General features: G+C 45.8%; 2 protein-coding genes across 3 annotated transcripts; one reads left to right on the top strand and one right to left on the bottom strand.

Annotated features, from left to right (window-relative positions):
* The first annotated feature begins 11,398 nt into the window (after positions 1 to 11,398).
* On the top strand, positions 11,399 to 15,918 carry LOC127596578 (DDRGK domain-containing protein 1-like). The gene is made up of 8 exons (XM_052059299.1): positions 11,399 to 11,618; positions 12,366 to 12,518; positions 12,685 to 12,830; positions 13,667 to 13,768; positions 13,862 to 13,984; positions 14,068 to 14,106; positions 14,177 to 14,282; positions 15,487 to 15,918. The coding sequence occupies exons 1-8, from the start codon at positions 11,531 to 11,533 to the stop codon at positions 15,645 to 15,647; spliced, it is 918 nt and encodes a 305-aa protein (XP_051915259.1). The 5' UTR covers positions 11,399 to 11,530; the 3' UTR covers positions 15,648 to 15,918.
* cars2 (cysteinyl-tRNA synthetase 2, mitochondrial) lies at positions 15,893 to 20,326 on the bottom strand. Of its 2 annotated transcripts, XM_052059227.1 has the most exons (16): positions 20,212 to 20,326; positions 19,876 to 20,089; positions 19,455 to 19,505; positions 19,263 to 19,380; positions 19,102 to 19,173; positions 18,845 to 18,950; positions 18,700 to 18,780; positions 18,261 to 18,390; positions 18,052 to 18,185; positions 17,880 to 17,947; positions 17,715 to 17,781; positions 16,882 to 17,020; positions 16,652 to 16,775; positions 16,478 to 16,576; positions 16,107 to 16,316; positions 15,893 to 16,036 (listed from the first exon to the last, which is right to left on the bottom strand). In XM_052059227.1, the coding sequence occupies exons 2-16, from the start codon at positions 20,070 to 20,072 to the stop codon at positions 15,941 to 15,943; spliced, it is 1,692 nt and encodes a 563-aa protein (XP_051915187.1). In that variant the 5' UTR covers positions 20,073 to 20,089; positions 20,212 to 20,326; the 3' UTR covers positions 15,893 to 15,940. The 2 variants fall into 2 exon arrangements, with proteins under 2 accessions (XP_051915187.1, XP_051915188.1); XM_052059228.1 differs by lacking the exon at positions 20,212 to 20,326 and having other exon boundaries at positions 19,263 to 19,352; positions 19,876 to 19,948.
* Between the last annotated feature and the right edge of the window lie 13 nt (positions 20,327 to 20,339).

Genomic DNA, 20,339 nt, shown 5'->3' on the forward strand with positions numbered 1-20,339 from the left:
TATTTAATCTCTGGTTTGTAAGAGATTTCACTTTTACATGACGGGTGTGAAATTCAAGGTCTACCACATCAGTTTTTGTGGTCTGCTAAAGCAAATAAAGTGTTTGCGTCACATCCCTGCTAAATCGATTTGGTCTTTTGATTTTGGCCACTTTTCGTCACTTTTTTTGGGGTGGGGGGTGGGGGGGTTCCAACATTTTACAGATTCTAAACACGTTTTCACTAAACCTTTCTTTATTTATATTGAACGATTGGCACTTGCATACTTCAGTATTTTGTATCCTTCGTATCCTCCAAGTTGAACAAATATCTCTTTTTGTTCGTCCATCGCTGTCTCTTTGTAAATGACTGCGTTCCCAACCAAAGCAATGTTTCCCATTCTCAATGAATGGATGTAGAATTAATTCGTTCCTGCATTGGAAAAAACAACATTTTATTATTTTTAAGTTGGTCTGTTGTTGAAAGTAAATACAGTAGAATTTAGAAATAAGTAATACCATTCTGGGCGGCCCGGTAGTCCAGTGGTTAGCACGTCGGCTTCACAGTGCAGAGGTACCGGGTTCGATTCCAGCTCCGGCCTCCCTGTGTGGAGTTTGCATGTTCTCCCCGGGCCTGTGTGGGTTTTCTCCGGGTGCTCCGGTTTCCTCCCACATTCCGAAAACATGCATGGCAGGCTGATTGGACGCTCTAAATTGTCCCTAGGTGTGAGCGTGAGTGCGAATGGTTGTTCGTCTCTGTGTGCCCTGCGATTGGCTGGCAACCGATTCAGGGTGTCCCCCGCCTACTGCCCGGAGACAGCTGGGATAGGCTCCAGCACCCCCCGCGACCCTAGTGAGGATCAAGCGGTTAGGAAGATGAATGAATGAATGAATAATACCATTCTATATCATGAAGAAATGACATTTTCTTCGCTTGCTAATCACTGAGCAACATCTTCGTTCGGACCAAACGTGAAATTCACGGTTCAGCAGCTGTAAACGAGTAAATAAACTCACCTGTTCATGACGCGACAGTTCATCCGCAGCGTACAAATCTTTCCAGTAATTGGTAAATTTCTTAATTCTATTCATTAAAAATGTTGGTTTGCAAGCCAACCTTCCCCGTTTTTATATCCCAACTCTTGCTTAAAAAAACATTCGAGGAAATTTTATAAATGTAGTTTGTGATGTCCTTCATATTTGATGCTCCTCATTTATTCCTTGTTTTGTTTTGGTTCTTTCAATGTATTTCATATATTTACCTTGTTATTTGTTGAATTTGTTCCGATATTGTAGTAAAATAACCCATTTTAATTAGGAAATAAAGCGGCGTAAAAATGTAAATAGCCAAGTGAATTGCGGATCACTGAAATTTGTGCCAAAGGAAGCATTTCAACCCGGCGACACTGCAATGGTGAAAACCTACGAGCGCGACAACATTCAAATTTAACAAGCAATAGCACTAAGCTTTAATTCAACTGGCGACCCAAATATAAACTCGCGTGAATGATTTCATCTCAACTTTTACAAGTGTGTTACGCTCCCTTTAAATTCGGAAAAGCAAAGCGAAAAATCAAGAATCACCACAAAGTCACTAAATCAAACCCAGCCGGCGTTCACCAACACGCTCAGCGGGACGCCTTCACATTCTTCTGCTGTGTGCGATGTGTGTGCTGGTGCGTGCATGTGTGAAATGGCTCAGCAATGTGCTTCGGCTGCTTGTTTTCAATGTAAACATGGATGTGTAGGACAGGCTGGTGGTAGCGACCTTTAACTATCACCTCAAGGACAAGAGCGCTTGTCTCGCTTCTGCACACAACCCTGTGACGTGATCAATTCTTGGTGTTTCTCATATTATATGTATTCGGCCCGGTAGTCCAGTGGTTAGCACGTCGGCTTCACAGTGCAGAGGTACCGGGTTCGATTCCAGCTCCGGCCTCCTTGTGTGGAGTTTGCATGTTCTCCCCGGGTCTGCGTGGGTTTTCTCCGGGTGCTCCGGTTTCCTCCCGCATTCCAAAAACATGCGTGGCAGGCTGATTGAACACTCTAAATTGTCCCTAGGTGTGAGTGTGAGTGCGAATGGTTGTTTTGTTTCTGTGTGCCCTGCGATTGGCTGGCAACCGATTCAGGGTGTCCCCCGCCTACTGCCCGGAGACGGCTGGGATGGGCTCCAGCACCCCCCGCGACCCTAGTGAGGATCAAGCGGTACGGAAGATGAATGAATGAATGAATGTTTAGACTATGGCCCGGGGGGGTGGGGGGGCATCATTTATCCACCCGTGGCATATGCTGCCGTAAAAAATACCTTGACACGGCCAGCAGTGCTATTACAATCACTTCCTCGCTCATGGCTCACCATGTAACTTCGGAGCAGCGTTACAAAAAATTGCTGCCGGGCAACACATTTTTATGTCCCCTGGCTAGCCGCGGCAAGTTTAATAACAACACCAAATTTTTAGAGCAGGCGTTTGCGCAAAAGCCAGGGAAAGTCTCCCTCCCCACAGCGCTGCAACGAATATGCGATTTACGCTTCGGGTTGTTGAGCATCAAAAACTCGAAACAACCTGAAGTCTGGATAGGTAAATAAATACGTTCTCACTCTTCAAAGCATCTGCTGAACCGAGCTTTTGCCGATGAAGCGCAGCCTTTTGTGATTTTTCTGTGGCTTTTCACAAAGGCTTGCTCACGAAATTCCGTTTTTCAGCAGGTAGTAGTTTGTCAATCACAGATTTCAGGTTTGAGAAACTTGAAAATTGAACTTCGCGTTGGAGCAGCGTGACAACCATAAGTTCTCTCTAGCTCAGAAAAAAATTCTTGCCTGGTGGCAGGTTTATTTATTTTTTTTTTCAATGTCACACCAAGGTCAAGTGGTGCAACCGTGGTCGAGAGAATGCGGCGCTTACAAAAAGTGCAAAGCCGAAGCTAACGTCCGTCCGGGTGAGACATGGAAACAAAATAAAACCAAAGTGCGTATGATGACTTTTGGCACAACATTGGAAAGTTATCGTCATCGAGTACCAAGGACAGGAGGGCTCAAACGAGACCACCAGAGACCACCCGATGGGACATTGTTCCAAATCCCCTTGACTCCGTGTCCCTTTGCCCTTCAAAATAAGGCACGCTGGAAGGCTAGCTGCATGCATGAGACCCACGCGCATGGACACTAATACACTAATACAACTTTGAATACTTTTGTACATGTCTGAGGAAAATAAAATGTCAACATTTCCACTCTTCCTTGGTGAGGGGGAAACTGGAAAGATCTGGAAGTGAGTGGAAGCAGCGATGATAAGCAGCCAACTACCAGCTTTTCTCTGCTTGTGTTCATAATAAACATGCATCGTGTGAGGGTTTGTGCGTAAGCGAGTCCTTTTGGGTGTTGCGGGTGGGGGTGGGGGGGGGGTGGAATCATGCCACACGGGCGCAAGCAAGCAACTTGGTGAGTTTGAGGCCTACATGCCAAATGGTACTTAAAGGCATCATAATTCACCATGTCAGTCTGTTTTTTTGCCTTTTTTTACATACATAGAGTAGAAGCAGCACTGAGTTCAACTGGATGTGACATAATACAGTGGAACCTCTGACTGAATGTTTTTACAGATGAAGTAGGAACACATAGTTGTTTGTCTCGTGGCTTATAAAGTCCTTTTTTTATTCATATAGACGTATTTTAATTGACATTTTTGTAATGGGGCGGCCTGGTGGTCCAGTGGTTAGCGCGTTGACCTCACAGTGCGGAAATGCAGGGTTCGGGCCCGGCGCCGGCCTTCCTGTGTGGAGTTTGCATGTTCTCCCCGTGCCTGCGTGGGTTTTCTACGGGTACTTCAGTTTCCTCCCACACTCCAAAAACATGCGTGGCAGGCTGATTGAACACTCTAGATTGTCCCTAATTGGGTGTGAGTGGTGGCGTGGATGGTTGTTCGTCTCTGCGATTGGCTGGCAACCGATTCAGGGTGTCCCCGCCTACTGCCCGAAGACAGCTGGGCTAGGCTCCAGCACCCCCCGCGACCCAAGTGAGGATCAAGCGGCTCGGAAGATGAATGAATGAATGAATAAAAACATAGGGCGACCCGGTAGTCCAGTGGTTAGCACATCGGCTTCACAGTGCAGAGGTACCGGGTTCGATTCCAGCTCCGGCCTCCCTGTGTGGAGTTTGCATGTTCTCCCCGGGCCTGCGTGGGTTTTCTCCGGGTGCTCCGGTTTCCTCCCACATTCCAAAAATATGCATTGCAGGCTGATTGAACACTCTGAATTGTCCCTAGGTGTGAGTGTGAGCGTGGATGGTTGTTCGTTTCCGTGTGCCCTGCGATTGGCTGGCAACCGATTCAGGGTGTCCCCCGCCTACTGCCCGGAGACGGCTGGGATGGGCTCCAGCACCCCCCGCGACCCTAGTGAGGATGTTTTTGAAATGCGGGAGGAAACCGGAGCACCCGGAGAAAACCCACGCAAGCACGTGGAGAACATGCAAGCTCTACACAGGGAGGCCGGAGTTGGAATCCACTTTAGGGCGCCAGCTGGGCCGCCCTATAGTGGATTATGTGATGCTAATTGATTGATTTTACCAGAGCGATGCGCTCTAATGATTGCCTTTGGATGAGTTCTTGCCAACCGTGTGAATGTACTCAAAGTCCAAAGTGCTCAAAGAGCTTCATTTGCCATCAAGTGATACTTTTGATTTTATCCGACTTTACGTGACTTCACCCTTGAGTTCTGTAACAGAACCTTTTTTGTCCATCAAGTCCTACAAAGCTATCCGAAGACGTCAGCTGTCAGAGTGCACAGATAATAGATTTATTTCGCCATTTTGGGCTGGACCATATGGATGGCATACCATAACGAAATGTCCATTGTCTTTTCGCCAGTCAAGGCCATCACATAATGCCAGAGGTCAATTATTGACAGGTTCATTCTGGCAAGCTGAAATGCCCCCCTCTCAAAGGAACTTGGTTAATGTGTAGAGTTTCAAAGGAATGTCCGGCTGCATGTCACTTCTTCAACCTTGCACCAAAAAAAAAAAAAAAGGGCCAAACATTCAAAACAAACACGAACGGCAATGTTTCCAGTGATTGACAAATAGCACCATCGAGGGGAAAAAGCGATCACGATGACTCGAGGGCGGAGGCTCAAAAGAACTTCCTGTTTGCTAACTCGACTCCAAAAAATGGGAGAAAGGCGTCATCTTTGTTTGTATGAAAATTAGCCTCCACGCCACCCAGTGTGCGGATTACTTCCACAATTGTGGCCAAACAACAAACAATACACACACAAAAAGGAACATTTTGTGATTTATTGACTGCAGACTGCAAATTGGCAATCGGGGTGAAAACTCCAATTCAACCTGTGACCCTAATGAGGACAAACAAAAACAATGAATGGATGGATGGATGATCATGCATGTTTTCCATGTTTCCCCTCCTTCAACAACAACTGATTGAAAGGATAAGCTCATCCATCAGCGAGCTCCGCAGAAGCCCGACAATGTTCCCCATCAGTTGAATCAGGCGTGTTGGAGGACATCAAGATCCAAAAAAAACCCAAGATGGCCGCTTGTGCGCCAGTGTGTTCGGCGACGCTCCTGCCATTTCGGGTTTTTTCACTTTTCGCAATGCTTGTTACCTGCCTAACAGCGTCTCGGTTGGTTTATGATCACCGATCGTTGTTATTGATTCAACAACACGTTCGACTCAGCATGACTTAGATTTGTTCTTGATTTTACTGTTTGGTGCTTTCTACCGCCTTTATTACCGATTCGTCTTACTGTTTATTCATTCATTCATTCATCTTCCGAGCCGCTTGATCCTCACTAGGGTCGCGGGGGGTGCTGGAGCCTATCCCAGCCGTCTTCGGGCAGTAGGCGGGGGACACCCTGAATCAGTTGCCAGCCAATCGCAGGGCACACAGAGACAAACAACCACTCACACTCACACTCACACTTTGGGACAATTTAGAGTGTTCAATCAGCCTGCCACGCATGTTTTTGGAATGTGGGAGGAAACCGGAGCACCCGGAGAAAACCCACGCAGGCCCGGGGACAACATGCAAACTCCACACAGGGAGGCCGGAGCTGGAATCGAACCCGGTACCTCTGCACTGTGAAGCCGACGTGCTAACCACTGGACTACCGGGCCGCCTAAGGCCAAACAACAAATGATTATTTCCAATATATATATATTTATATATATATATATTTTTAGCTTCCGCAAATAGGCATTTAATCAAATTGTCACTTTTTGGATTTTAAACAATGACTCCAAATGAAAAGTCGCTGCGGTAGTTCCGATGAATGACCCCGGTGTCCATTCGCGGAATAAAGAGCTGTCGCATTAAACATTCACCGTTCTTCCTTCCGTGTTGGAAGTGCTCGCAAGTGAGCAGAACTCCTTGAATCTCGACTGGCTCACGCTGCCGCCGGGGGTTGAAACGGACGCTGTTGCGAAACATTTGGTTACAAATTAATCTACATCTCACTCACATTTAGCAGCCCACTTACACCAGTCCAAAGTTTAGTCCTCAATCCTTCCAATAATTCATGTGATGGTTAATATTTGAGAGAGAGAGATAGATGAGCCGAGCCACTGAAGTAAGTCCACTCCAGCACTTCTCAACGGGACACATTTTGAGTGTTACGTCGCCCCATAGTAGAGGTTACGAAACTTCGGAACAAAGAGGAAACAACCTTATCAAGGAAACGGTTCAGCATTTTAGGACACTTGGACAGTCGGCAGTATTGTCACAACATCCCCGTTTTGCTCGCGCCACAGACCCTGCCAGAGATTTGTTTCAAAATACATGATACATGTTTGGTGATAATTGCTGAAAACATATGACGAAAAAAAAAAAAAACGAGAGCTATACTGATTTGTGAAGATCTGTTTTCACCACTTCAGGCTTCCTGATTTTCTTTTCGGGCGTGGCTAAAATGGCCGCCCAGTGACACACTGAAGTCTCGGGCATGTGCCGCATATCTCCCATGACTGTACAGTAATATAAAAACTTGTGTGCCTTTATTCAATTCCGATTTTCTTTTTTTTTTTCCGCCAAATGCCAACGTGTATCAGATGATTTGCATGCAGTGTGAATAATCCAAGTCAGTTTTTTTTACCTGGGCCTCTTTCGAATGCCGACAAAAATTGGATATGTATGAATGCGTGACCGAAAGAACGAGATCCCGGATACAAGCGGCCGAAATGAGTTTTCTCCGCAGGGTGTCCGGGCTCTCCCTTAGAGATAAGGTGAGAAGCTCAGTCATCCGGGAGGGGCTCAGAGTCGAGCCGCTTCTCCTCCACATCGAGAGGAGCCAGATGAGGTGGCTTGGGCATCTGATTTGGATGCCTCCTGTGCGCCTCCCTGGTGAGGTGTTCCAGGCATGTCCCACCGGGAGGAGACCCCGGGGAAGACCCAGGACACGCTGGAGAGACTATGTCACCCAGCTTGCCTGGGAACGCCTCGGGATCCCCAGGGGAGAGCTGGACGAAGTAGCTAGGGAGAGGGAAGTCTGGGCTTCCCTGCTAAAGCTGTTGCCCCCGCGACCCGGCCCCGGATAAGCGGTAGAAGATGGATGGATGGATGGATGAATGCTCATTCGTACACGTTCGACTTTTATACACGAAAGCCCAATATAGGATTAGCCTTTGGAGACTACTGATAATCATCTGTCAATCTGCAAAGTACCCCAAAATGTAACATTCTTGGATGGCATAATTTACGACACGGCTTTGGTGTTGTTTAAATTCCCAAGCGAGGAGGCGACGCCCCGGACGAACCGGCTTTCTTCCCCCCCCCCCCCCCCCCGGAAGCCTGTTAGCTTGCTCTACCTGGTGGCTAGCGGCCTTATTTCACGCCTTGATGAGCCCCGCAATGACGCAGTGGGTTATACAATTCCAGCCATCATTTTTCAGTGTGTGCTGAATATGTGAAAACACGCCGCACAGCGTTAAAAAGTGGAGACATTAACGTGATTCTTCATGAGTTCAAAGCCTCGTTTCAAATATTGTTTTTCAATCGGTCAAACTTCGCAGGGTTGTTCACGACATTCCTCCGTGTGGTGTGTCAAATTTACAAGACATTTATTTTCTCGGCGGCCCGGCAGTCCAGTGGTTAGCACGTCGGCTTCACAGTGCAGAGGTACCGGGTTCGATTCCAGCTCCGGCCTCCCTGTGTGGAGTTTGCATGTTCTCCCCGGGCCTGCGTGGGTTTTCTCCGGGTGCTCTGGTTTCCTCCCACATTCCAAAAACATGCGTGGCAGGCTGATTGAACACTCTAAATTGTCCCTAGGTGTGAGTGTGAGTGTGAATGGTTGTTCGTCTCTGTGTGCCCTGCGATTGGCTGGCAACCGATTCAGGGTGTCCCCCGCCTACTGCCCGGAGACAGCTGGGATAGGCTCCAGCACCCCCCGCGACCCTAGTGAGGATCAAGCGGTTAGGAAGATGAATGAATGAATTTATTTTCTCTCGCCAGAGACTTTAAAGCAGTAGTGTGGCAAACTACGGCCCGCGGGCCAAATCCGGCCCGTTGTTTTTTTTAAACCGGCCCGCTGAAGGTTGGTACGCAATTAAGGTTCCATGTGAATGATTGCATCCATTTCATTTGGATTTGCAACGCCATTTGGCGCATTGACTTGAAGTTGTAGAGCACGGTGGAGGGGGGGGAGATCTTATCTACCACCTACAAACCTCTATATCACTCTACTTCTACTGGTATATTAATACAGTACTTTCAGGCTTTTGTTCTGTTGATGTTTGATATGGACTGTCAACAAATGCAGTTTTTCGTTTTTTTTGTTGTTTTTTTTTTAATGTACCATAGCTCGTGCTGACCCGGCCCTTCTGTCAAATTTTAAATGTCAATGCAAGCCAAAAAGTTTGCCCACCCCCTTTGCCCACACATTAAAGTTTAAAGTGTACCATTTTAGTCTAATCTGTCAATGAGAAGAATTTTTTTAAAAAACTTTATTTTGATTTCTTGCTCAATAGTCCAACATGACCATACAATAACATCTACGGAAAGATAGACCAAGGGACAATGGAGGCCCAATGCCCTTGTTGCTCAAGGTCATATGGCTCGCCCCCTGTGACCGCAGCAATATAAGTCACACAACCATTAACAGATTGTTTGACTGGTGCGGGAATATTATGCTGTAACTCAGGTTTGCGTCTCCTACGCGATCAAGAAAATATGATCTGACTCTCCGGTGTGTCGCCTTTAGCCAGTCTGAGAAAAAAAAAAAAAGCTCGGATGGAGGACAAATGGTTCAATTGTGACGACAACATTTGTATCATGGCTATGGATCATGAGCTGCAGTGAGTGAAAACAAAGTGTACGGGTGTGCGTTTTTTTTTTTTTCTCACTCGCCTGTCCTTCAAACCATATTGGCGGCCATCGCACTGAGAGCAGCAGTCAGCCAGTCTTTTTTTTTTTTAAGCTCTGCACCATTTCCCGTCTTCCCTCAGTGTCCAACCCCACTTTGCCCATGACAACTTCCTGCTTCCATCTGCATGACCTTGTCCTCATTGCCCCCCCACCTGCAATTGTCTTTTGATGAGGACCTAAGCCCTCAATAACCTCTGCGGCATACATCGGTCATATTCCCACGTGACTACAGTAATGCAGCTTCCTCTTTGCAATTACTGTACAGCCCCCCCAACACACACTCCCCCACCCCTTAGAGAGGAGCTGCAACAAACTCCTCCCCTTCTCCGTGGATCACCTGAGTGGTGAACCAGGAAATAGAGGCGCTGCGGCAAGTGCAACGTCCTTCATGGAAATCTCCTTGAACTGAACTCAGATTTTTTTTTTTTTTTTTTTTGCAGGCTCATTGTTACGCACCACACACACACACAAGCACACCGAATTTTGTCAGCATGTCTTGCGAAATGTGCTATCAGTGGCAAGAAAATAATTGCGCATACAGTACGAGACAGAATGTACAGCGAGATAGAGAGAGAAAGAGAAGCCATAGCAGGGAGTTGTTTCTTCAAAAGCTGACTGTGTCCTCCAGATGTCACCAATGATGGAAAAGTACTGTGTCACCCAAAGGAGCTTCTCCTGCAGTTGAGGATTAAGTGATTACCGACTTCTTTCACTTTCTCTCTTCCTCGGAGCTGAACTTGACATGATTTAAAAAAATGTGGACAAAATGTGCTAGCGTTCTTAGTCTGTCGTACAGTCGGTACAAGGGCACCAGGTCACCCCCCTCCTACCCCTCCCCCTCCCACATACCACAGCTTTTGTGCCATTAATTAGCATTAACATATAGTTAATGGTGACTTGAACAGACTTTCTGTTTCGGAAGTGTGTATCAAATTAACCGGGACAATTATACCATGCAGGGCGGCCCGGTAGTCCAGTGGTTAGCACGTCGGCTTCACAGTGCAGAGGTACCGGGTTCGATTCCAGCTCCGGCCTCCCTGTGTGGAGTTTGCATGTTCTCCCCGGGTCTGCGTGGGTTTTCTCCGGGTGCTCCGGTTCGATCCGATAGACTTTGTTCTGATACATTGGGGCACACCAATATCATAAAGTTGACCCCTTGTGATGGCAATTGCAAGCCATTGTGTATGTTTCCAAAACAAGCTTATTTACAGTATGGACTGTATATGCCGAGGAGCATCAGGGAGATGACAGTGGAGGTAACGTGTCTGCTTCATGGGGAATGAACAAATAGTGTTGGAATCGTACGTCCATGCAAAACAGATAGTGACCACAAACATTATGATAAATTAACTGGTTCATCTTTTTTCCACAGAGGGCTGGATTGAAGTATACGACAACAGATATGTTTTGCTACCCTTTCTGAATGAAGTGTGCACATGCACAGTAACAAAATGGAATAGTCCATTGCATGAGAAGGGAGGGGAGCACCCCCAAACCATCAACATAAATAAAGCATTTCCAGGTGCGTGTAAATGTGTGAATTCAGACTAAAACTAAAGGAAAACTTTGTTAATCCTTTTTTTAATGAGATATTTTCTCTTGGACACGAAGCGCCCCAGCCAGTTTCCTGTGTTTGTCTGATGGTAAGTCAGTCAACAGTACTGTGTGCAAAAGAATGACATTGGGGCAGTTCAAGTCTCATCAAATTTCAGGGTGAAAGAATGACATTTTGTGTATTTTTATGTAGGTCAACTGTCAAAACTGGTCAGATTTAACCAAAAGAGTACCGTATATAGTGATTAAATATGCTATTGTTCGTCTATGTGGGCCCTGCTATTGGTTAGCAACCGGTTCAGGGTGTACCGCGCCTACTGCCAAAAAAACATCTGGGATAGCCTCCACCACGCCCGCGACCGTTGTGAGGAAATGCGGATTAGAAAATGGATTGGTGTAGATGAAAATAAATAAACACATGTATAAATATTGACAAACTTTGTTCTTACTCCAAACCCATAGGGGGTAGTCACTAGCTCTAAAGTGCTAAATGAGCAGCGGAAAAACGACAAGCGAAGAAGAAAGCTGTCGCTTGTTGACGTATCAAAAGCCTCATGTACACAGTCTCGCATATATTTTTGTGATACAGTACAAGTTTACAACACGTGAAAACGTGTGTGTGAAACGGCCATGGATATCGTGCTGTACTTGATAGCTGCTGCTATCCTTGCCGCGCTGCTGCTGTTTGCTCTGAAGCTGCGGAAAAGGACGCAGCAAGGTAAGTCGGAGCTAGCCGACGAGCTAACTTAGCCTAACTCAGCACGAGATTTCGTGCCGCTATACCGTCTACGCGCTCAAACAGCAGTCGCCTAATTTGCCTTTTACAGTTTTAATCGATCGTTTATGTTGTAGTACGACCCACGTCTGGTTTGGAAGCTACGTCAGGAGCAAAACGATGTCAACAGCATGTAGACTCAGGACTGAACTAAAATGACATTGGCTTGTGTAATACAATACGATTCAATGTAAAACTTACGATTTACGTTATTAAGTCAACTTAATCAAGTACAGACTGAAATATACCGTAAAAATGAATATCGACTGTCAGTTATACTCGTTTTCATAACGTGGAGCTACTTTTATTATATCAAAACACCTTACTTATCTCTGGTTTTTTTTCCAGATTTCAGTGAAGGGAAATAATTTGTTGAAACTAGAAACTTGTTGCCTTTTTTTGGCTGGGACCAGACACACCTTGTTCAGCATATTTTTATTTTATTTTTTTTGCGAACGGCTCCAAACAATTATATTTAAGGCTCTGTTGGACATCTTTATCTCCATAATTTAATGCAACAAGTTAGTGTTTATACTGTCGAGCATTTTTATTTAACCTGTTTTCCTCAATGTATCCGTTTTAGGATATGATTTAAATCTAAATCACCATTGTATGACAAAAAGGTTTAAGAATGAAGGTTTTATTTATTATTTTTTAAAACTTCAATCTTTATTTCTCCGCTCCTTACAGCTGACAGAGAGCATGAGCAAGCTGTTGTCAGAGCGGCGGGTGTCCGTCAACGGCCTGTCATGGAGGAGCGAGGAGCAGGCATGCCTCGCAGGAGGAGAAATCTTGCAGGGGCGATGGCCAACAGAAGACAACAGAGAGAGGCAGCGGAGCTTGGTAAACAGACATTTGAGCTCACTGGTTTGCAATTCAACATAGTTGTTGCTTTTAAAATTTTGACTTAAAGTTACTCAATTTTTTTTCTCTGAGGAATCAGGGAAAATGTATAAAAATGTTAGCAATCAAATAAGAAGGAAAAAAATGTTGTTGTTGTTTTTTTTAGAAGAAGAACGAGTGCAGCAGCAGCAACAACAGGGGGAAGAAGATGAGGATGAAACAGAGGAGCAGAGCTTCCAGCCAACTGGAAAAATTGGAGCCAAAAAGCAAAGGAAGCTAGAAGAGAAACAGGCCAAGAAAGCCCAGCGAGAGGTGGGAGGCTGAGAATACAGTGCGCACCCACTTTTTAACTGTCAAATTTTTTCTTATCTACTTGCTCAAAAATGTGCTACGTATGGCAGGGTGCGTTTTTCTACTCATTTTTTTTTTTTTTTGGTAATGCCACATGTTTACACCAAAGCCCCAGCTAAAAGGAAACTAGCAGTCGCTGTCAGTTGAACTTAAAATGTTTCAGCTGTTCCAAGTTCTTTCGATATCAGGAAAGGAGCAAAATTTTGCCTGGGTCGTTTCAGAGAGCCTTTGCCACATGTGTATATTTTTTGCTCTTTTTCGTATCTTTGAAGTAATTCACTGCTAGCTGTTTTCGGAGCAGAGTTCCCCATACGGTCAGCCGTTTTAGAAAATTTTTGATTGACCTTTTGAGTTCCTCTGAATGTGTTCTGTGTAGTGAGGGCGAAACGAAGCTTCATAAAGCATTGAAGCATTCTAAGCCAATTGGCACATGGTCTGGCCGCAATAGACAATAAACACAAGTGCTAATTCTGGGGCCGATCACAAATCAGTGAGGTAAAAAAAAAAGTGATTTTGGCACAACAGGCTTGTGTCTGATGTCATATTGTCATTTAAAAGATGAATTGCTCGAGTGGGAGATCCCCTAATTGATATCTTCTCACCCAAAGCCGTGCTTATTTCAAATCTAAAGTAATGCAGCATCACCATATCCGAGGGATGTGTAATGTAGGCAGTTATAAAGAATTTGGGGTTCTTGTGCTCAACAAAATCTCCACAATCGCATGAATATACTTCAAGTATAAGTTGTCCATTGCTCTTATTCAAAAAACAACAACACACAAACACTCTACTTTCAGGCTGAGCTCGAGGAGCGTGAAGAAAGGAAGAGGATGCAGGAGCTCAGAGATGAGGAGAGACGACAGGAGGAGGAGAAAGAACGGCTACTGGAAAAGCAACAGGTTTCTTTTTTTTCTTTGTCCAAACATTCCTTTTTCTCACTCATCCGTGCGCGCGGGATGACAAATTGGACCCGTTCAATGCTCTTTCGTCAGGAAGAGGATGAGCGTCGAGCCAAAGAGGAGAAGGAGAAACAGGAAGAGGAAGAGTACCTGCGGCTCAAAGCTTCATTTGTTGTCGAAGACCAGGGCGAGGAGGAGCAGCTCACTGAAGACCAGGTCAGGCCACTTCTGATATGACCTCAACATTTTTGATGGCTGTCCAAGTAATTGAACACATGTGATTTGGTTTTGCCTTTCAGTCCCGCAACCTGCTTCAAGAATTCATTGATTACATTGAGGTGATGTCACACACTGCGAAAATCAAGGTGAAGTGTGTTTGTTTCAAACATCGCCTTCTGTCTCCGCCAGAGCTCTAAAGTTGTTCTACTGGAGGACTTGGCCTCTCATTTTGGAATGCGAACAAAGGATGCCATTGCCAGACTGCAGGACCTGCTCGCCGAAGGCTCCCTCACAGGTTTGCGTCAAGCGCGGCATCGTCTTCGCTCACTTTCACGGATGTTAGCTTCCAAAACTTGCATACCTACAATTATTTCTCTCACGTTTAAATGAAATGTTTTTGGAGTCGGTTATCCACCTCTTTGGATCATGTTTTATTTTGGCATTAAAGTGTATTCAGATGGGGCGGCCCGGTAGTCCAGTGGTTAGCACGTGGGCTTCACAGTGCAGAGGTACCGGGTTCGATTCCAGCTCCGGCCTCCCTGTGTGGAGTTTGCATGTTCTCGCCGGGCCTGCGTGGGTTTTCTCCGGGTGCTCCGGTTTCCTCCCACATTCCAAAAAAAACATGCGTGGCAGGCTGATTGAACACTCCAAATTGTCCCTAGGTGTGATTGTGAGTGCGAATGGTTGTTCGTTTCTGTGTGCCCTGCGATTGGCTGGCAACCGATTCAGGGTGTCCCCCGCCTACTGCCCGGAGACGGCTGGGTTGGGCTCCAGCACCCCCCGCGACCCTAGTGAGGATCAAGCGGTACAGAAGATGGATGGATGTATTCAGATGGACCATAGATTAGCTAAAGGTTGCAGGTACTTTGACTAGTCTCAAATACAGCAGAAAGTACATGGCTAGGACTGCATCTGTCCAAGTGTGCTGAAAAACAATAAAATACTTTATAATGCCACTTTTTCTTTTATCTTTTGATCTGCCTCAATGATGTAATGAATTTAAAATGAAAATAGGGGTTTTCTCATTAATTTTTTGGATGAGATTATAGATTAATTAATTACAGGCCCTAATTAATTAATCACGCCTTTTTTTAATCGCCTGACAGCACAAGTTTTACTGCTCCTCCCGATATATATGGCAAAGGATTGTCAAATTACGTTCAACCTAGATTGAATTGAATGCGCTACAAAGACAAGATATGGAATGGGATTAAAAAATGTTTATTTTTTTTATGCATGACATTTTGACGTCTAGTTGTCAGTTTCCATCTTGCTGAACAAAATGTAGCATGTGGAGCAAGGCATTTCAGTGACCTGATGTCTCAAATGGGCCCGCAGGCCGGACTTTAGGCCCCCCCCCCCTCCATTGGTGAGGGTTTTGTATCAACTTTTAATACCGAATTGATTTGAAGGCAGTGCGACATACATATTTAAAGTACAGACAAATTCGTTTCGCTCGTTATCTCTATTGATTCAAGTTTTTTTTTTCTTTTTTCCAGGGGTCATCGATGACCGGGGCAAGTTTATCTCCATCACTCAAGCGGAAATGGACGCAGTGGCTCAGTTCATCAAACAAAGAGGTCGAATTTCCATCACAGAGTTGGCCCAGGCCAGTAATTCTCTGATCAATTTGAAACCAGAGAACCGCAACACTGCCTGACGGACCGGATGTAAGTCGCTGCTGGATAACCGTCGACGGTGATCTCACATCTTCACGCGGGATTTTATTAACCCCGACTACTGTCGTGAGAGATCGCCAGGTGTGCTCTTGGAATTTGTCAGGAAATTATTTTTTTTTATAAATAATAATAATAATAATACATTTATAAGCGCCTTATATCTTTGTTATAGAGATAGCGATAGAGAGAGCAATGACATTGCTCGGCTCATAAAAAAGATGTGGGATCAAATAAACGGGTTTCTTTCTCTAATTCCAAATCCCCTCGAAATCATTCATTCATGACTTGTTTTTCGTATGCTAGGTTTCATGCCATCAGTGATTTCCGATGCTCTTTTCGTTAGCTCCCACGTGGAGGTGGCTCCTCGATCCTGAAAGCACGAGACCGGAATGTCAGTTTGACGTCCCGCAACACAAACACAAAATACTTCCGATGCTCACTTTTATAAGCACGCCAAGAGGTGCAAGGTTCTTTCTCAGTTGGTCACTAGCTTGAAGGAGCGGGATTCGGTCTGGATAAAGTGCTTCTTGAAGCTTCCCGGGAGTTGTTGACTGACGGGTGAGGGCGAACGCTCTGACTTCGCTTCGGAACTGAGTCAGCTGCTCAACAACGGCCGGGAGGCTTCCTGACTGGTTCATTGACTCCGCATCCTGCTTAAAGACAAAAAAACAAGCCAGACCGAATCTTTATGGTTTTATTCCTCGGGCTTTTTGGGTCCAGAGACACCGAGCTCCTCTTTCTATGTGGACGCACTTTTGATATAAAATAAATACAAGTAATTGGTATTTGGAGGTTCCATGTGCATCCTGACCTTGTCATGCAACGAGTCAATCCCAAACACGTCCAAGATGTCTCTTATATAGGCCGCCATGGCTCCAAACACTGCCGGACTTCTGCTTGCTCCCGCAGTCTAGTCCAACATAATCACACAAATTCGCTGACGTGCTGGCACGTCAGCGCATTTTTTGCGGCCGGAGTTTGTTACCGTGGAAACGGGCTGCAGCTGGCAGTTTCCCTGATACACCAAATCCATGATGGCATTCATGGCTCTCGGGGTGTCGAAGTCATCGGCCAGAGCCGCCGTCACATTTGCCTTTGTCTGAGCCAACCTGGCCATTAGGGAACCGGGAGACGGGGAAAATGATGTCATGGCATTCGTGAGCACTTTGGAAGCTCTTCCGTAGGTTGGAAATAACCGTAAGTGTGGGATCAAACCTCTCCCAGAGTAACACGTCCTGCACCGGCAAACACTGCAGCTGACCCTTGACGTAGGCCTGAGCGTCATTGTAGTAGGTGGAGATGCTTGCTAAGGAGCTCCGAGCCTCCGACATGCTGCTGTCACTGTAGTCTATCGCTGCAGACACCACAGGCTAGTCATTTAGCACCAGCTACGCCAGGCATGTCCAAAGTCCGGCCCGGGGGCCAAATCCGGCCCGCAGTCGAATTTCATCCGGCCCTCGGCCCCGGTCATAAAATCAGTGCCGTCTGGCCCGCAGGTTGGGCGCAATGGAACACGTGTTGCATTGACTGAGGTCTCGTAGACTGGTGAGTGATGTTTCATAGAGTACTGCTTCCCTCTAGTGGCTAAATGAGTAATAGCATTCACTAAATGAGTAATAGCATTTAGACACTAGAGGGCATCACTCACGAGTTAACAAGACATCACTCCGTGTTTATATTGACTGATATGTCATATTTCAAATTCCTGTTTCAAATGAACCAAAAGAAATTCTTAAGATTGTTGAAATTAAAATAAAAATGGAAATGTGAAACAGACTGGCTTACTAAAATTTGTTGAACAATATTGTTGTTCAATGTAAAGAATGTCAGCCAAGGTCGGCCCCCCGACATTTTACCACATAAAATCTGGCCCCCTTGGCAAAAAGTTTGGACACCCCTGAGCTACGCAAATGAAAAGCAGCTACGGTACAGCACCCCCCCCCCCTATCGTTGTGCCAATTCTACATTTCCGTATTTTTTATTTCCACTCTTTACGGCAGGGTCCAAAAGGGATGACGGTGCAGAATTTTCAATAAAACTGTCTCTACCTGATCTGTATTTGGTCAAGAGGCAGAACATACGGAACTCATTGGCGGAGTGAGATCGCAGGAAGTCCTGATGAAGGGGGGAAGGGGGGAGAACAACCCAAATGTAAGTATGAAGCAACTTCAGCATTTTGGAAACTTCAAATTCGTGTTGAAAGGTGAGCTTACCTTAATGGTGATGTAGTTCTTCAGCGATTTGGACATTTTCTCTGCACTGCCTTTGAGGTGTAAATGTCCTAAAGGCGTAAATTAGAAAAGGATTTTTGTCACGTTTCCTCTTTAAGCCGGTCATATTTTTTTCCGACTTTCAGGATCCGTTTGCGTTCGGTCCATGACTTACCCGAGTGGAGAAAGTAGTTGGCCCATTGCTCACACTGATGATAGGCTTCACTCTGTGCCACCTCATTCTCATGGTGAGGGAAGGCCAGGTCCACGCCACCGGAGTGGATGTCCAGCTGACTCCCAAAGACGGAGCTGAACTCACCGCAGAGGTGACGTCAACACATCGCAGAGGCGACCAAATGGCGGCGGAGAGACACGGATGCAAACCTTGCGACGGTGGAACACTCGATATGCCAGCCCGGTCTTCCGGGGCCCCAAGGAGATTCCCAGTGGGGTTCTTGAGGTTTTGATCGCTTCCACAGAGCAAAATCCCGCACATCTTTTTTACTGGCGCTACCTGGAAAAGCGAACACGAGAGCCCACATTCAAGCGAAACGGCACGCCTGGTCTTTTTTTTCTCCCCGCGCTCTTATTTTATTATTGCGGTCTTAGATCCAAGTGGTGGAGGACCACACCGCATAAAAGGTGTGAGTAATATTTGCCTTCTCATGCGGCTAAATAAGGCTACCAAAATAGTAGCTGGAACTCTTCTGTAATGAAGTGGATGACAAGTGTTAATCCGTATGGCATATAATCGCAGATTTTGTGGGTCTTATGTCTGATTCAAAGTTTTTTGCTTTGTTTCTAAATCCCATCCATTTCTTACCAGCTCCTTCTTGAGAATCTCCAGCTATCCCAAACTTGCCGTATCGATCCCCAATGGACTGGATATCAAAATAGACGTCACCTGCAAGTCAAACGAGTTTGTGGATTTGACAATTTGGTGTGGGACGTTCCGCAAAAACGCTCACCTTCTTTTGTGGCGTAAGCATTCCCGTTCCCGATGATCCTTTGAATGAAGGCCACAATTTGCGGGACGTTTTCAGTTACTCTTAAATACACCGCAGGAGGAATCACCTAGATTTTTTTTAAAACCCAGATTCACTTTTTTTTTTAAATCTGATATTTTTGATACAGTTTTTGATGTGTTGGAATGGATTACAGTATGTCCATTTATTTCAAAAACCTTTGGCATCTTCCATATAGAGTACTTGACCGACACACACACCTTCAGTGATATCATATCCTTCTTAAATTCTTCTTCATACATTCTGGCTATGATGATGGGCGAGACATTTTCCTAGGAAGAGGAGACAAAAAAAAAACATTATGATATCAGACTGACAACAATGCTCACAGATACAGCCGTGGAAGCGACGGGCGTCTCACCTGCAAACCTCTTTGAATGATTTTGTCATCAATGTCGGTGATGACCATGGCGTGGATGACCGTGACACCAAACAACCTGGACAAGATTCTCTGCAGCACATCAAACCTGACGTAAGAACTTGATGAGAAGAGAGAGTCCAGCGTCTATTAGAGTGAAAACGGATGCAATTTATTGTGCGCCCTCGTTATTACCATGCATGGCCCAAGTGGGCGTGGTCGTACACGGTAGGCCCACAACTGTACCTGATGGGACAAACACAAGCGCGGGATTGTGGGATCTCAGTCGCACGTTGCGAGACATTCATGGGGGTCCTCGGTTTACCACGGAACACCTCGAAATTTTAAATCGCAACAAGTCAAAGTTTTCCAATTTGTGCTCGGCAGCCAATTTCCGCTGAGAACAGGGGTGATAATATCCAAGCATCCATTATCTGAACCGCTCTATCCTCACGAGCGTCACGGGCGCGACTCTCATATACGCGGCAGGAGGAATCGCCTAGATTTTTTTTTAAATAACTGAGTGTACCTTTCTCTGTCGCGTGGAAGGGTCAAAACCGCGCATGTCGGGGCCGTCGTAAAGCGAGGACTCACGACATTTGAACGTGTGCAGTACCAAGTGGCGATTCCCTCTCGAGCAAGAATCAGAGGCTCTTTCTGTTTGGTGAGGCTGTTGAAAGTCTTTAAACCGGTGTCAAATCCCGTGGGAGTGACCCATTTCTTGTCGCTTCTGCTGCATGATCCACGAATTTTTGCTCTTACGCGGAGTCCTTTGGTTCGCCGTAGAAAGAACTTGGCTGTGTTTCTCCACATGCTGTGACCTTAGAAATCTGCAAAACACAGCTACGGTATTAGCAGCTAATGTAGCACACACGGTGTGACGCTTAAGGTTCTTCCAGCAATACGAGTTATACATGAACAACAAAAGAACAGATGAAAATGAAATACACACGTTTAGAGAATACCCGAGACTATCAAATCGACTCCATCCGGCTGCTAGAGTCAATATTAAATTGATACCGCCTTGACCACCACACCGTATGTTGACTTAGCCACCATATTGGATGTGGAAAGGTTGAG

The sequence above is a fragment of the Hippocampus zosterae genome, chromosome 2 (genome assembly GCF_025434085.1).
Source record: "Hippocampus zosterae strain Florida chromosome 2, ASM2543408v3, whole genome shotgun sequence".
In the NCBI taxonomy this organism is placed as follows: Eukaryota; Metazoa; Chordata; class Actinopteri; order Syngnathiformes; family Syngnathidae; genus Hippocampus; species Hippocampus zosterae.